The following is a 17,781-nucleotide window of genomic DNA, read 5'->3' as shown; positions in this document are numbered from 1 at the left end:
AAAAATTGTAAAAATATTATCAAAAAGTCAAGTATACAAATCAAAAACAGTCAGAAACTACTAGTCAGAATCTACCAAAAAAAAGGATAAAAAAAAAACAACATAAAACACATTTTTTAGTTTGAAGTTTATCTTGCAGTTTAACAAGTGATTAATTATGGAAAGAAAAAGCCTTCATTAATTATTATTATTATCATTTTGCTCTAAGTAATAAAAAAAAATCCGATCTTTTAAATAACCATCGTAAAAACAACAACAAAAAAAAAAAGCTATTACTCACTTTACTTTACAAGATCCTGGAGTTGGCTGTGAACATGTGGACTTTTTAAATACAAATTTAACTTTATACGAGGAGCTTGCAAAACCAACTTCTAAACGAAATGTGTAGTTTTTCATTTCAACTAGAACATCATTTTTGATTACAAGACTAGGAGTCGAAAAGCCTGTCGTTGTAGCATTTTGAGAATAAATTTCAGGAGGCTCTTTTTCATCATCATCCGTGATACTCCACTGTGCAACTAATCTGAAAAATAAAAATTTTGAGAACTTTAAATTTAATAAAAGATGATAAACTTGAAAACCCTTGCAAAAAATAATTTAAACCTGAAGTTATATATCCTGTTATACTTGTGGAGGAACTATATACCTATATACCCTGTTTTATTTGTGGAGGAACTTACATATCCTGTTATACTTAAGGTTATTTCAATTGATTTAAATCCTCACTTTTGTGTATTACAATCTGCACATTCATATGAATATATAACCCGTTCTTTAAAATTCAGCTTTGTATCGCAGTTGGATATGCATCTAAAGCAATGAGAAAGAATCATTTAAAAAATCAGTAAAATATTTTAAACAAAATAACTTAAAAAAATTAGGAAAACTAATTAGGAAAATATTTTGAAGAAAACCAATAAAATAAAACAAGAAAAAAATCAAAAAAATTATTTTTTAACTATTTTACTGAACTTAAAAAATCCAAATATCATTTAGATTATAAACGATATAGCCTTCACTGATTCAAATTTGTTTAGTCATCTCTCAGCCACTTGAGCAAATGATGCAACAAAATCTGATTTTTTCAAAAGGTCTCTGACCAATGGGATCAATTATAAGCCATACCACATCATACTTTGAGCCACCATTTACACAAGAAAAATTTTACACAACCAGCTTATAGCAAAAACACATTCTCGCATTCAAAAAATATATTTAATCATAATTTAAAAAATATTTTTTCAAGCAATCTCAAAAACATTTTTGAAAACTAAAAAGTAATGTTAAAGTTCATGTTTAGTTAAACTAATCAAATCATGATGTGATATAAACTTAAGTTAATAAAAAAAATTAATTTTTCTATCTTTTTTTAAGAAATTCATGAGTCTAGATTAAAAAGACAATAGAAAAGTAATTGTTAATTACAGTCATTATAGTTATATTACTTGATTAACAACTAATTAAAAAGTAATTAAGTATGAACTTATTATAAAGTGATAAACTAAATTGCATTCAAACCCACTTTATTGCAACAGTTGGAAGATTCCCAGGAAGGATTTGAAGCTCTTGAGTGAAACAACCTGCTTTCTTTTTGTCCTTGATGCTTTTTAAAGGCTTTGTGCCACACACTTCAATTTGATAACTTACATTTTCTAAGAACTGTTCTGTACTAAAATGAACTTCTGGGGTAGTGAAATTAAGATTTATCCAGGTTTGATTAAAGCAAATGTCACCAGCATTTGTCATATTCGTCTTATTAACCGCATAAGTAAGTTTACATCTCCACATAAAGTCAATATTTTCAATTCCAGTACTAGGATCATCTGGGTCGTAACTGCTTTTTGCACTTACTGTAAAGTTTTGGTAAAAGCTATCATTACCCATCTGCTTCCTGTATGCAATAGTAGCAAGGACACCATTTTCAATGTCCATAAATAATGGTGAAAATGTTACATCTAAGTACGCAAAATATACATTTGTTACAGCACCATAGATAAAAGTCAGCGACAAGTTGTATAGACCAAAATCAAGGGAATTTGCTTCAATTTTGTAATTAATCTTTTCATTAATTAGAGTATCTTGAGAAATTTTTGGTTTTGAAGTAGAACTTGTGAGGTTCCATTGAAAACTGGAACTTTCCATTTTACAAAATTGATCAACTTTTGCAACAACTGCAGTTAACAACTTACCAACACTGCGAATAACAGTTAATGGACTTGAAAGAGATCCGTAATAAAAACTAATTTCTGGCACAGAACAGTTTTTTACCTGCACCTGAACTAAAGAGCTCTGTATCTCCAATAAGTTCTTGGATGTTATGGAAACAGTGTAGTTGTTTTCATTTTTATACTGGTGCGAAACTTGAAATGGAACTGGCTTCAAGTTAAGTGACTGATCATTTGATGAAAAAAAGCCATCTCCCCAATCAACAGAGAAGCTCACAAAAGATCCTGTATCTTGATTTACATCTATTTCTAGAACTTTGTTAAGGGACAGCATAACAAATCCACTAAGTGAAGCACTTGGATTTGTTACAACTTTTAATGGTGATAAAATACAGAAAACTGTTACATTTGTAGAACTGAAGAAAGACGGTTTGGATGTTGCACCTATGATTGAAGGAACGTTGTCTACAGAAGTAAGGATTGTATAAGCTTTGCAAACAGAATACCTATAACAACAAAAGTGAGTAAAAAAAATTTACAAACATTGGAATCAAAAAGGATAAAACACCAACAACAATAGAAAAACTAATTAGAAAGTTAACTCAAACTTTTTACTGAGTGCTTTTCACTTTAAAATACACTTTAGAGGCATTAATAAAATAACTGCATACTTTTTTCAAAGGAATACATGTAATATAACAGCAGCAAAGAAACAACTTGATATGGAATATATTATAAAACAAACACATCATCAAAATACTTTTACAAAAAATGCTATTTGTGTAGCATATTCATTTGATTTAGTAAGAAAAATGAAATACTTATGAGATAAAGTGTAAGTGAATCCATTCACACCATTGGCATCATCTATTGTTTCATTTTTAACAGGCGTTCCATCACCAAAGTCTACTATCAACTGTATATTGGTGCCATTAGTGATCTTCACAGATGTGTTAAAACTACGATCTATTAATTGATTTTTTTGAACATTCACAGATAACTCTTTTATTTCTGACAAAACCACAATATCAATAGAGGTGTTAAGAGAGCTGAATTTGTTGGCTGCTGTCAGATACACAGTGAAAACACCTGAAAATATTTAATCTAACATCAATACATGTTCCTAATTATTAACTAATTATTAATTCATCAAACAACACAATATTTTAATACTTATCAAAAATATTTGTAAATAATATTTTAAAACTTCTATGTTTTTATAAATAGTCTGTCAATGAAAAAAGTGTTTTAAAAGAAAACTTTTGAGGGTAAAAAAAGCCACTAAACTTGAAAGATAGAAATAAAATTGCAATACTTTGCTTTAGAATTGCTTTTTATTTTACTTTTTGTTTTTACTAATTTAACGTTAAACTGTAGTGCTTAAAATAATTCTGTCAAATTTTTTTTTTTTAATATTTCTTTTGATGGAAGTTCTTTTAATTAAGAGTGCAATGTGTCCCATTAGGGACACATTCTGTGTGTTTATCACATTGGCATGAAGTATCCTGTTACAACAGCAATATAAGATATAACAGCAATATAAGAGTAACTATGAAAATCCATTAGTCAGCCTTTCATTTAGATTTCCTGTTTAAAGACACAATAACTTTGCTTATTGTAATTGTTATAGTTAGATATAATATATGATTGATGATTGATTATGATTGATGTGCATTGAAATGGTCAAAACATTGCACTTTTACTTGGGATGGAGAACTGGAGTCAGTCAAGAGTCAGGAGTCAAATAAAACTCCTGACTCTATTTTTCAAAATAACAATAAATCAGATTGATGGAAGTGCAATTAACTCAAATGTTATGTTGGTTATAGTTGCTTTTTTTTTTTTTACAAATGTGCGTAGCAGTACCTACTGTACACAGATTCAAATGTAGCATCAATTTTTGTTAGTGTGACCACCATTTAAAACACCACAATCAGCTAATAATTTGTATATAAAAATTTTATTTTATCAACAAAAACACTGTAAAATGAATCGGTTTTTCAATAGTTTTTCAGTAGCGTTTTTTGAACAACTCCTTGGCTTTTTAAAAAACGATTACATTTTTTTGGTTTTTTGAAATTCCAATCGGTTTTATGCTAAATGTTTGATGTGTCATGGTTTTTTAAAAAACCGATAACTTTTTGTAAGGTTTTTTTAAAAACATAACGAAAATGGCTGTTGTCAACGTTTTGCCAGTAAACATCAAAATCTTATTATTTTCAATAAATTTAATGAAGAAAAGTTAAAAGTAAATGAAGAAAAACAAATAAAACAAAAGTGTGCGGTGTTTATACTTAACATTTTCTTTTTAAATTGTTAGTTTAATTCTTAATTTTTTAAATCTAATTTACTTTATAACTTACTTTAATAATATACTTTATAATTTACTTTATAACTTTATAACTGGTCATGTTTCACTAAGTGAAAATCCACTAAGTGAAAATCCACTAAGTGAAGCATGTAGTTACTAGCCAGGTTCATGCTGATTTGGAAAGTGACATAAGAGAAGTTCTCACTATATTCTTTTTGTCATACAATAGTTTAATAAAACAATTTATTCAACAAAATGTTACCACCAGTTTAGTCCACATATCAGATAATGACTATCTCTTTGATGTATTCTCTTCTTTTATTCATCAATATCAGTTGATTACTTTTTGTAAGTCTAATTGAAAAATGGTGGAGCCACAAGAAAAAACTGTTACAGGTTCAGATGGAGTCACTTATAAATATCATTATGTTAGTATAGAAAATAATCTGGGAAGAGTTTTGGGTATAGAAGATATATTTATTGAGTTTAGTCACATACATTAGACTGAGAGTCCTTCTGGCATTATGTTTAAATATTGTGATGGGAAAATTTACCAAAAGACATTCTTTTTTTACAAAACACCCTACTGCTATTCCAATCCATTTGTTCATTGATGAATTTAAACTGTTAACCTTTAGGCTCTAAAAAAGGGGAAAAAAAACTTAGTGGTGTACACAATTGCAAATTTACTGAACACAATCTTCATGTTTGTATTGCTAGAGTGTCTGCAGACAATTTAAGGAAGGGGGGGGGGGCATACTCTTGCTGGTTTTAGTTGCAGTTTGAGTTCAGGTAGAATTTGTTGATTTTTCTTATTTGATTCCTGTTCATTAAGAACTGTGGCCAATTACAGCACTAATCTACAAGCAGTTAAAAGTTATGCTGCAAATTAAGCCATTTGAACTTTAAGATAAAAACCTTTTCATTTGGATTTCATGATTCAAGAAATGTGTCGTGTGAAATATGCAGCCAATCAAATAATTCCTAATCTAGTAATTCCTACAAATTGTCATCTTTCTGGAAAAGGCTTCAGAAAATTGCTGCCTCTTTAGAAATCTTCCAATAATTATTGTTGACTATCTTTCTATCTGTGGCAATAATTTTCCATCATTTTGGGAAGTCTTTTTGCCGTTCCATCAAATATCAAAAATCTTGTTTCTTTTACAATTAAACATGATTATTTACATATTTATCATATCTCATATTGAATACCCAGAAAGAGTAACTCTAAAAATGCATTAGCTTTTGAATTATCTAAGAATGCTGTGTTTATTTGGCCTTTTGAGACATTTATGTTGTTCAAATTTAAGAGTGAAATAATAATATTATTATAAAACTTAATATTCATTTTTAGTATTTTTAATTGAATTGGTAAAAGACTTTAAATCCTAAATTTATATTATGTCATTTTTTTTTTTTAATTGGATATACACTGATTGCGCCATTGGTTATTACTTCTGATTAGTAATTCCATTGATTGTTTCTAAACATCTTTTTTTATTGTTCTATTATTAATTTGTATAATTATAAGTTGTATTAAAATATCTATTTATTTTAGGTACCCAAGTAGTGCACAGTTATATGACATAGCACATGTTAAGGTAAAATATGTTAAGTCATGGAAATGGTGCAGTAATATTTAACTTATTCAAATCTTAAGCCAACACTTGGAAATGGCAGCAAGTAGAATGTCATTTAAAATATATACACACACACATATAAATACGCATACTTTTAAGGAAAAGCCAAAATGTGTTTGACAACCTCTGGTTAATGATGCAGCAATACAGAAAAAAGTATGGGCATGCCAATGGATACTGCAAAAGAAAATCCAAAAGCATCAATTAATCAATGACTTAGTTATTGTCTGCAAAGAGACTCTGCCACACTATAACACATGTATAGTTTGTAATTTTTATTTTCGTATTAAAATAGGTTAATGAAGTAAGTTATACTAACTTATATGTAGGTTATTATTTGTTTTATATTAGTTTATTTGTTTTATATTCATATTCTAAAATTAGCAAGAGAGAGAGAGACAGAAAGTGAGAGATCTATATATCAGAAGATTAGGGACACATTCTATTTATTGCCATGCTTTATAATTTTTTTATATAAAATAAGTTTCAAAAATCATTTAAAAAATAAAGTACATATTCAGTTCCACAAGTACACAGTTTCAGATAACCATTTTATAAATATAAAAAGTTATTATTTACAGATAGAACACAAAGTCACTGAGGATCTACTAGCCTTAATATCAGAAGAATGAAATAAGCTGCACCCTGATGTCCCCTTTTTAAAAAACCAGGTTGGTCTAATCATTGGCACTCTTAAGAAGAAATGTCAAAACAGCACTGTGAAAGATGTTTTGGATAAATTTCCTTGTCTCAAGCTTGAGAAAGTTGTAAGTTAATATTATTTTAACAAACATGTACAGTGTTTTTTATAAATGTAATTTATCTATAATTAGATTTAGCTGTTTGAAGCTTCAAATGCATTGACCAATGTGAATATTGATAGGAACGTTTCACAGCTTTTGAAGAGAATGTTTGATGGCTTTAGTAGAATTAAAAATGAGTCTAAAGACTAAGTGCAGCTCACTTTTAACTGATAACAATGAAAAATAAGACAAGAGTAAGTAATATACATAATTGCAAAATTCATTTAACATACCTATATAATTATATATATATATATATATATATATATATATATATATATATATATATATATATATATATATATATATATATATATATATATATTTATATATATATTGATCTATGTTAACCAAAAGTTTAATCTTTTGGTAAGTAGCATTCTATTATTTTTAGGCAACTCAAAGAATTATGTGAATAAATTCATCACTATTTTCAAGAGAGTTTAAATCTATCAGAAATGAGGGCACTAACTTTGTATTAAGATGCCATTTATCATTATGCGCAAATTATTTTAAAAATTCAATTGAGCTGAACTGTGTACCTAAAGAAGTGACCTTGTAATCAACTGTATCACCATTGGAGATATTTTTAGAAAAATTTAACTTCGGAATATCAAACATATACATAACATCTGACCCATTATCTATTACAGCTTTTAGTGTCATCCAGGTATTAAGCTTGTATCCTCTTATATCTTTTGGATATGGATTCATTTCAGCAAATCGTAAACCAGAAACAGGAATCTAAAAAAGGAAAAAAAAGATATTTATTTCCTTATTCTTTTTATTTATTTTTTCTATTCTTTTTATTCATTCTTCTATTCTTTTTTTTTTTTATTCTATATAAAAACAAACTTAATAAACTCACTAATAGGGTGGAGTTTATTTTTTAACTTTTGAAATATGAGTATCATCTTACCCCCCTAATTCTGTTCCTACTTATGAAATAATAATTCAGACAACATGTGAGCACAATTAAACTCTACTTAGGGATAAATCATGATGAAGTTTCCGGAATTCTGGCTGTCAGACTCGGATGGATTCCTAATAATATTCTTTCAGTGTAAAACTTATTTTAAAAGCCCTGTGGTAAGATTTTATTCCTTACATCATAACAGTCAATAATAGCTGGACTTACTCATTCAAACAAAATTAAACTAAACTTACAACATTGCATAAGTTTCATTAACTTCATAATATTTTTTCACCAGTTTTGTTTTTTATTTTCTAATAAAATTAACTAAATTTAGTAGTGTTGTTATTAATTTCGACTAAATCAACTAAAAGTCGACTAGTTGAAAGTTGAAATTAGTCAACTTTGAAAAATCGAACAGCTGATTTAATTGACTATGGGTTTCCTACTAATCAACTAAAAATTGATTTAGTTGGGTATTCATCCTAACATCCTTATTTCTATTTTTTTACTTGATTTAACTTTAACAATCTTTAATATTGCTATGATGTTGACCAATGAGTAAAGAGATATCTTTATAAGTAATTTATCTTGTAAAGATAAATTACTTATAAAGATTGAGCCATCCGTAAGAATATCATTTGGTTTTTTAATTCAACCAAAATATCTGAATATTGAACTTAATTTAATGCATCACATAAACTTAACTCTTAGCTTACTGTATGTAGCAAGACTTCATTAATGTTTTCTTTTTCTCATCATAGTGATGCTTTTTAAAACAAAATGTTAAGCAATGTGTTATGGTACTCAGTTAAGGATGCATCTACGCCACTGTTTTTCATTAATTAAATTTTTTATTAATTTTTTGCTTTAACTATTGTGAAAAATAATATAAAATGCCCGTCTGTGTTTTTTTTCTTTACTTTTTGATTGTAATTTTTGTTTTATTTTGTTTGTTTATTTGATTTTATTTCATCTAATAGATTAGATGAATTAAAATCGAACAAAGAAAATGCTCTTGATATAACAACAGCATGTGCTATTATAACAGTATTACATACCACCTAGTTTTTTTGTTTACTCTCTTAAAGTTCTATTTTTTTCTTAGCATCTTAAAAATAAATTGTCAAGCAACATTAAAGTAAATGATTATAACAAAATGGCTTATTCAAATATTTCCGTTAAATCAACTTTTAGTTGACGTAGTCAATTTTAAAAGTGTATTAATCAATTTTGGTTGACTTTGAAAAATACAGTAATCAATTTAGTCAACAGTCAAATAATTTCAAAGTCGTAACAACACTAAAATTTAGCCCATGATGCATGCAGGTTTACTTATTTACAGGTTAGAGATGGTACAACAGATTTCACAAACTGACAGCCATTTTAAATTTATACAATGCAGTGTCACAAGTTACAGATTTATCTAAAAGTTTCAAATATCTATGGCAGTGTGTATGATGACTGGTTAAATCCACATATTATTAAAATTGTTGCAGCAGAATGGCCATTCATAACGTTTGCTTGATTATTTGAGGCATTACTTTAACTAACTTACACAATTACTGTTGAGTTATTAGTGCTAAAGAACTGCTTTTAATGTTTTAAGTTTTAAAAATTCATGATTCACAATACCAAAAGATTGATAAAAATGACTTTTCAACCCTTTTTTTTTTTTAAGGTAAAATTCTGATAAAAAATGACATCAATGGCAAAAGCAATAAGATCTCAAAACCAATTGTATCTTCTAGGGGACTCTATGATTATATTAACAGGCAACAAGTTGTTCTAAGTGTATATGGCTCTTTGATTTTTCCTACATTACTATCTCAAACTGAAGGAAACAATTAGAAAGTACTTGGCTATTACCATTATGGGAATATTTTTACTAAAAGCTAGGATCCTGTTTAGAAAACATCAAAACTGTCAAAGCAAGCTAGAGAAGGTATTTTGAGGAATGGCACCATCTTAAGAAGAACAAAGCACGAGCTTCAACTTGCAAGAGTTGGTTTTTGTTTCTTATTTGGATAATCTCTTTGATGTCAATACTCTGAAAATGAAATCAGTTTTCTTAGATAAAAAATTTTTATTAGCGCAGCAAGAAAAAGTAAGAAGGGAATAAATGGTTGGGGTAGATAAAAGCTTGCTGCCAAGGCAAAGTAGGCATTTGAAAATGTAAAGAAAATGCTTGCTAAGCAGCCCTAAAATGAAACTATTTGCAGGTTCTACAAAGGAATTGGTTTCATCTGGTTCAGAAACCAGTTCAACAGACAACACAGAGAAGATGGAAACTGAGAATAACGCATATGAAGAGGCTGTTGGGAGTATAGCATTTAGGACACCAAACAGAAAAAGGGCGTAAAAAGCTATTGTCATTCCTAAACTTGTGGAAACACTAGATTGAACAAAAGCTTCAGATTGCAAGGTCAACATACCAGAGAATGCCAAAAGTTTGGGGGCATAAAATTGATTAGCTGTAAACAGAGATTTAAAAGAGTTCAACAAGAAGTCTAAAGATTAGCAAACATAAAGGCTGAGTATCAAGGCTTTTGGTCATGATTACTTAACTTTGTGAAATTATTTTACAACTTAAAAGATCTTTCTTCAAAGGAAAGTAGCCAAGCTTCCTTCTAGAACATGTCTGGAGTACCAAACAAACAAACAAAACTTGGATATTGCTAAACTGACATCATGAAACTCTGTTCAAAACTGAACTGAGATTGCAATGTAATTGTGTCGAAAAATAAAAGCTGAATTGTTAAAAATAAATAGAGAACTAAGATAATTTTCATGGCTTTCATAAACTTGAAGTACCTGAGCTTTAAGTACCCCCTAAACACTAAACTTATTGTTCAAACTTTTTATATAGAGTTTCTATATTGTAAGAAACAGATTAGGAGAGTTTGACTTTCAAAAATACTGCTTTTTTTACTAATTTGTTGTTTTTAAGCTCCCTACTCACCAATTAAGCTCCCTACTCAACAATTAAGCTTGTTACTCACCATTTAAGCACCCTACTCACCAATTTATTCTGCCAAAAAATGTTGTAAAGTTTCAGTGCTACTTTTGGTTGATTTTTTATAAATACTGACAAAAATAATAAACAGAAAAAAAATAATTTTAGGACATAAAATTTATTCTTTGCATTGTTAAGTTTATGGTGTTCATAGATTTTAGTACTAAGATCTTTTGTTTGGTTTTTTGGTCTCATGAGCCTGATTTAATTTTTTATTTTTAGATTTTAATTTTTTTTACTTACTCTAAGGTAATTGAACCAAATTTGTACCATATTATAGAACATTGGTACCATGTACCAAGTAAAACATGTTATTAAATAGTAAATACAAGACTTGTGGTTTTGTCAGTTGATATCATCTCATTTGGATAAATTAATATTGGATATGTAAGTAAATGTAAATAAGACACTTTTCATTTAATTTGTTACAAAGTTTCAGCCATAAATTATTCTCCTTCACTCAAAAAAAAAAAAAAAAAAAAAAAAAAAAAAAAATTTTAGAACTGAACAAACCTGGAAAGGAAAAGAAAATTCTCTCTGCTGAGAAGATGGAACATGATTTGAAGCTTTAACAGTGATATTGTACAATCCTGTCGTATTTGCAGGGATTTGAATTAAATACTCAAACGGTTTTGTAACAAAAAGAGATATGAAGATGCGATTGTTAGTTAAATTGTTAGTGGAGAATGTAACAGTATTCCCAAGTTCCACGCCTTGTTTTTTTTCAAAATCTGTACCGTTACAAAATAAACTGGCACTTCCTCCAATCCAAACCATGTCATTTTCTTGAACTTCATTATTAATGTTCTGGATTGGTATCTCAATAATTCCAGTATCATTTAGCAAGAATAAAAAGCCTTAAAAAGAAAAATTGGTTCTAGACAATTTAGTAAAACTATAAAAATATTGCAAAGTCATTAAAAAAAAACTTTAAATGGTGTGAATTATTTTAAAATAGTATGCTTTTTTTAGCATTTAATATTTTTGGCAAAAAAGTTTTTTTTTGTAAAATTATGACATCATCATGTATCAATATGGTACTAAAAAAGCAAGTTCTCTGTTATGAATTTTTTTAATTTGTAAATCTTTTGTAAATAAAACATTTGTTCAATTAATCTTTTTCTTATCATTTTTTTACTCTATTTAATCTTATTTTTGTCTTATATTTAATATTGGGTGAAAAAGCAAACTTTTATTCTTATCTTTTTAACATTTTCCTAAAAATAATTGTAAAAACCAGATGAATGCCTTTCAGAATGACAAGTTTTTATTCAATAACATTAAGACAAAACTTCACTTTTATTAAGTTTTTTATTAAGTTTGAAATTTTAAGGAAATCTAAAAAGAATTGACCAGTTTTTATAAAATGGTATTAGAACAATAATTTATTAGTTTTAAATAAAAAAAATTGTTTCTATTAAGATAAAGTCCAATTAAAATTTAGCTTGTAAAAAATGTCTGTTGCTTATAACATAAGGTCCATTGTGGCTCTAGTTAAAAGTTAGTAAAAGACTCTGTGGGTCAATGCAGTGTCCATTAAAATTAAAGCCTCTTCAATTTGACTCATTATTTATACAAGGGTTTATTTTTAATGATTTAATAAGGACTAGTAATGTCCCATGTAGAAATTTAAGTGAAAATTTTGATTACTGAAGTTTTTTTGTTAAGACAAAAAACAATTATACTAACTTATACTAAATGATTACACTAGTTATACTTAATGATGTTAGCATTCAAGTTTGTTAGCAATCTGTTTGTTCAAGAAATGTTTAACAATTCCTATTTTACAAAATCATGAAATCAACGAGATAAATATTATATCTGATAGTGTAAATAAACTTGACAAGACAGGAATAACTATTAACTGATTAGAGAAGGGGAAAAAAAACTGTTGAAATTATTTGTCTTTGTAGTTTACAAGAGCAAGCATGCATGCATCGGGAAAGCCATGCATTCATGTTTGCAGAAGGAATACCTGCTCCATTTTATCATGTTCAAGATAAAAGGTTACTTATACTCTAAGTGGGTTGAAAATGGGACACCTTGGTTGGTATGTACCTAAGTGAAAACCAGGTTGTTCTCTTGCAGCAATAAGTGGATAGATAACTGAAATTGCTTATAAAACATTTTAAAAAAAACAATCACTTTTTTATTTAAAAGTGATTGTTATAAGCAATTTTATTTGAATTTTATTGCAACTTTGTTACAACTTATCAAGTAAAAACCAAATGTTTTAGGTTTACCATTTTTGGAAAATGTTTAGAAGCTCATGCTCCTATGTGCGTTGTGCAAACAAGTTATTTTACTATTAAAACTAGGGATAGCAACATCCTGATCTTTTCCCCCAACTGAACTGTTGCCATGCACTACAACTATTATATAAAAAATCTATAAACTCCATCTATTGTCTGACTAGAAATAAAAGCTTTCCTAAACTCTATTTAATCGATCTTTTTATTATGAAATTCCTATGACAGAATATAATAAAAATTAGGTAATAGCTAAGTGAACCTGTATGAAATAATTATTAGGTTTATACATATTTTAGGTAAGGGTTGCCATGTATTTTAGAACATGGAAATTTGCTAACGAAAAAAAAGCTCAAAAATATTGCATGTTTAACATGCTGTGTTTTCCATAAAACTTTAATATAACCCTGTTTAATCTACATTTGTTTGCTTTAGTTGAAAAAAAATTCAAAGTGTTAATTAGAAGTGTAAAAAAAAATTTGAAAATGAGCCTTTGACTACATTGCTGCCTAATATCACATAGAAACTGCCATAATATCACTTTGTCTAAATCTGTATGAGCAAAGACTTGAACTTGAACTATTAATTAGTGGGGCATCCATCTGCATTAAGAACAAGAGCCAGACTGCTTGACTGCAGACAGGTCATGAAACTTGTCTTCTTTCTTTGGCAGGGGAAAGATTTGCAAGAGTGTCACAAATAAGAAATTATGCTGATGCTGACGAAAGAAATTTCTTATGCCAATGCTGACGAAAGAAATTTCTTATGCCGATGCTGACAAAAAAAATTTCTTATGCCGATGCTGAAAAAAAAAATTTCTTATGCCAATACTGACGAAATTAAAAGCTTTTGGAACATTGCTATTATGAAAAAAACACAACAAAGTTACATGCTAGATATTATGATGACGTGGAATAAATGAAATTTGTTGCTAAAGAATAAGAATTGCTAAAGTGATCTTTGTGGCAGGCGACTAAGCTTTTAAACCAAATTAGACTGATGTAGTAGACTTCTAAAATTGCAGACAATTAACAAAGATTTTTTCTGCAATAGCTAAGCAACTGCTGGAAACCAAGATAACTTCCATATATCAAGGTCAACATCCACTTGGCATTCTTTGCATGTACAATGCTTCATATGAAAAGTGATTGCCATTAAAGCAAAATATGATACTAAAAGTTTAAAATTTTGAAAAATCCTTTATTTGGGATATAAAAAAAAAAAAAAAAAAAAAAAAGGACGAAGGAGAAAACAAAGCCTTTATACTCTTATACTCTAGGAACTAAGACTAACCATATTTAATGCTAGCGATGAGTTTTTTAATAAATATGGAAATAGTTTTTAACAAAAATTTAAAACTACTCTAAAACTTAGTTTTTCAGTTTCTTCAGGTTTTAAAACCCACACAAAAAACACACAACCCATAGAAAATAAAATTCACACACAAAAAAATACTTTCAAAGTTCTCACTAAACCATGTAAGGTAATAGCCTGAACAGCAAGAGATGTTATTTTTAAACCAAGAGTATATGAAAAACTTTCCTCATGGTTTTTTAGTTGCTAAAAGACACTAATTTTTGCATAATTAAAATCATTTTATAAAGTTTCACAAATGCACTGTAATATCTAAACAATATCCTTCATTTGGTTTTCATTTTTTCAAAGTTAGTGTCAGTAAATGCCTGCATTGGTTAAACTCAAATAGAATCTTTTGTTTGATTTTTTACACACACAATTAATTTCTATTTAAGGTCTCTTGGAAAGTTAGCAAAATTTGTTGAAAGATTTTTTTAACTAGATTATGATAGTAAAAATCAATTTGCAGTGTTTTGAAAGTAATTAGCATATAGAGACAACTCTGATCAAAGTATATCATAAACTTCAAAGTAATAAAAATTCATTTTTCAAGCCATACATTTATTAAATTGATATTTTTAATAAAGCTTTTAAGTCCTGATTGCAATTTAAATCAATCATATACAGCTTCATAATACTTACTTTTTACAACTAAAGCTGTAATTGTAGCAGTAGGTCTTGGCACAACAATTTCATTTTCCAATAAACTTTTCCCAAAGCAATTATTTGTGCAACCCATTACAAAGGGGCAGAAAGTTGTAGAAATATTGCATATTGGTCGCAAAATCTGTATAACAAAAGTTAAAACAATGCATACATATTATAACCAATTATCATACTTAGAGTTCAATATATATGATTACACTTAACAGGTTTTAAAACCTTTTTTTATTAGGCAGTTTGTTGTTGTTATTTACAAATAATTTTTAGTGCTCAGCCAAATAAATTATTTGAAATAAAAAATTTGAAAAAATAATCAACATTACTGCAAACAATTTCAGAAGTGTTCTATATTTAAAATTTATGAGTATAAGGTAAACACTGCACAAGAAAATGGAGATTAGTTTGCTTTACATTTTGATAAAGATGTAAAATTTGAGAGTTAAACGTGAAGTGACATTTTGTGATTAAACATGTTTTTCTTAATTCATCTACTTTTATATCATCTGGGATTCACTTGGCTAGTTATGCAGCTAGGAAGTTTAAGAGGAATACCATTTTAGTAATGAAATAAGATTACCACTTGAAGATAAATAGAGCCTTAGAAAGTGCAGCAGTATATTTCACTAAGATCTCACTAAAAATATCTTTTAGTTTTACAATAACAAATCATGAACTTTAAATAATTGCTTTGAAAGGGTATTAAGTGATTGCAATATCAATTTTAGTATTTTGTTAGAATGTGTTATATTTAACCTCTAAAATTGATGTGCATTTTACTTTTTGTTGTATATGATATTTCTAAGATTATTTTCACCAAACAGATACTACTTTTATGAAAATTATCACTGACCAACCCCCCCCCCTCACCTAACCACTTGTTTATATTATGTTTGAATTCTTTTAATTACCATATCACTTCAATTAAGTCAATATGGACCTGTAAAATAATATGAATACTCACAGCAATTTCTATAGTGCCTGCAGCAGAAGCTTTCAATTTAACTTTTGTGAGGCGACCAGATGTTAAAACAACTTGCGTTAAAAAATAACCATCTGAAAGATTACAACTCTTTAATGATGTTGTATAAAAAAGAGGCGGGTCGAGCCCATATGTCAAACGAATAACATCTAAAAAAGAGAATTGCTTAAAATAAAATCATCTTTTTTTTTTCAATTAAACAGGTTGATAAACTTGTAAAAACCTATTTATTAACAAAACAGTTTTTAAAAAAATGGTAAATCTACTGTAACAAATTTTATCATAAAGACAAATTTTATCATATTATGCATTTGTTTGTATATAACTTGTTTGAATATAAAATAAATATAACAACATACCAGCAATAAACCTAAAATCTTGATTCATTGGTAATGAAAGTGTTACACTAACATTTGTCCCTTGCGTGATAATTAAAAAAAAATTGTAGAATCCATCAATCACAACTGTCGATGAAATCACATCTATACCACCAACTTCTTCATCAACTTGTATCCAAGTAGTAGAAACAAATGGTACTGTAAAATTATTTCTGATTTCTTGAGACCATTCCTGCAAGCCAGGTAAATGAAAAGTTCTTTTAACTATCAAATCATTAACAGCTTGAATTGCTGCTGGTAAGTCATCAGGTATAGGCCTCACAGATGCACTTAGAGCATCACCTAAACTCAATAAAATAAAAATAAAAAAACAGCATCATGGAAAACATAATAGCCTTAGATCACTTTCTCCTACCCAAATTAAATAAGGGTGGAATGAATTTTTCTTCTAAAACAACATGATCATTTCTGGGGAAATTGATGATTGCAAACAATTTATTATCTCATTAGATTAAGTAAAAAATGGAATGCTTTGGTAATTTCCTTATAATTGTTAATAGCCCTGACTTGCATCCTATCATATGAATATTTTTGGAAATTTTTTTATAATTGGTTATAGCCCTAATCATCATATTGATTGTCACAATAACAAACAATAGGAAAATTTAACTCTCAAGCTTTTTAACTGATGAATGCAACTTTTAATTTTAAAATTAATTAGTAACTCATACATTTAAACAAATTAATTTTTAAACAAACTTTAGCTTATTAATTGTTAAAAATATATAAAAATTTGTATTTTTTGATATTGAGTTAAAAGTTATGGTTTACTTTGCAAAAAAAAATTTAAGGATTAATCATTTTTAATTTTAAAAATGACACCTCAAACAACCATAACAGCTCAAAACTGTACTTGAGCCATTCTGTTACAAACAAAAATGTTCATTCCATCAAAAACAGGTTAAAACAAAAACAGGCAAAGTGATGGAACCTCTTTTTTAAACACATAGTATTAGTATTACTATGTGTTTAATGACTCGTTCGAGGGTTTAAATACATAGAAACAGTTTGTAGTTTGTTAAAATTCAAAAAAATCACATAATTGTACTAAGGTGGAAGCATTTAAATTATATCTGACCAACTCCATAACTGGTTAAAACCATGGATGTACAAATATGCAACATCTAAATGTTAAAATTATCATTAGAACTTGTGACAGAAGTATTAACACTTTTTGAGGGTTTCTTTAAATGAAATAAATTTAAAAATGGCAAAAAAAAAAAAAAAAACTTTAAGTGTCAAGTAAATATTTAAAAAATAAAAAAAAATAAAAAAAAACAGTTCAAAG

General features: G+C 27.9%; 1 protein-coding gene across 1 annotated transcript in view; it reads right to left on the bottom strand.

Moving 5' to 3' along the window:
• Window positions 1-17,781, bottom strand: part of LOC149878025 (uncharacterized) — a 43,129-nt gene that overhangs the window by 23,433 nt on the left and 1,915 nt on the right. The window contains exons 4-12 of the mRNA XM_090072432.1: window positions 16,455-16,775; window positions 16,078-16,244; window positions 15,096-15,240; window positions 11,362-11,705; window positions 7,462-7,663; window positions 2,987-3,254; window positions 1,523-2,671; window positions 727-810; window positions 281-523 (exon numbers count right to left, since the gene is read on the bottom strand). Of these exons, the coding sequence (XP_089928558.1) occupies window positions 281-523; window positions 727-810; window positions 1,523-2,671; window positions 2,987-3,254; window positions 7,462-7,663; window positions 11,362-11,705; window positions 15,096-15,240; window positions 16,078-16,244; window positions 16,455-16,775 (2,923 nt within the window). The remainder of the gene's footprint in view (window positions 1-280; window positions 524-726; window positions 811-1,522; window positions 2,672-2,986; window positions 3,255-7,461; window positions 7,664-11,361; window positions 11,706-15,095; window positions 15,241-16,077; window positions 16,245-16,454; window positions 16,776-17,781) is intronic.

Source organism: Hydra viridissima, unplaced genomic scaffold, assembly GCF_058129835.1.
Source record: "Hydra viridissima isolate aposymbiotic clone 2 unplaced genomic scaffold, HvirCarnegie_v1 scaffold_15, whole genome shotgun sequence".
Lineage (NCBI taxonomy): Eukaryota > Metazoa > Cnidaria > Hydrozoa > Anthoathecata > Hydridae > Hydra > Hydra viridissima.
This window is presented reverse-complemented; position numbering and strand designations above follow the sequence as displayed.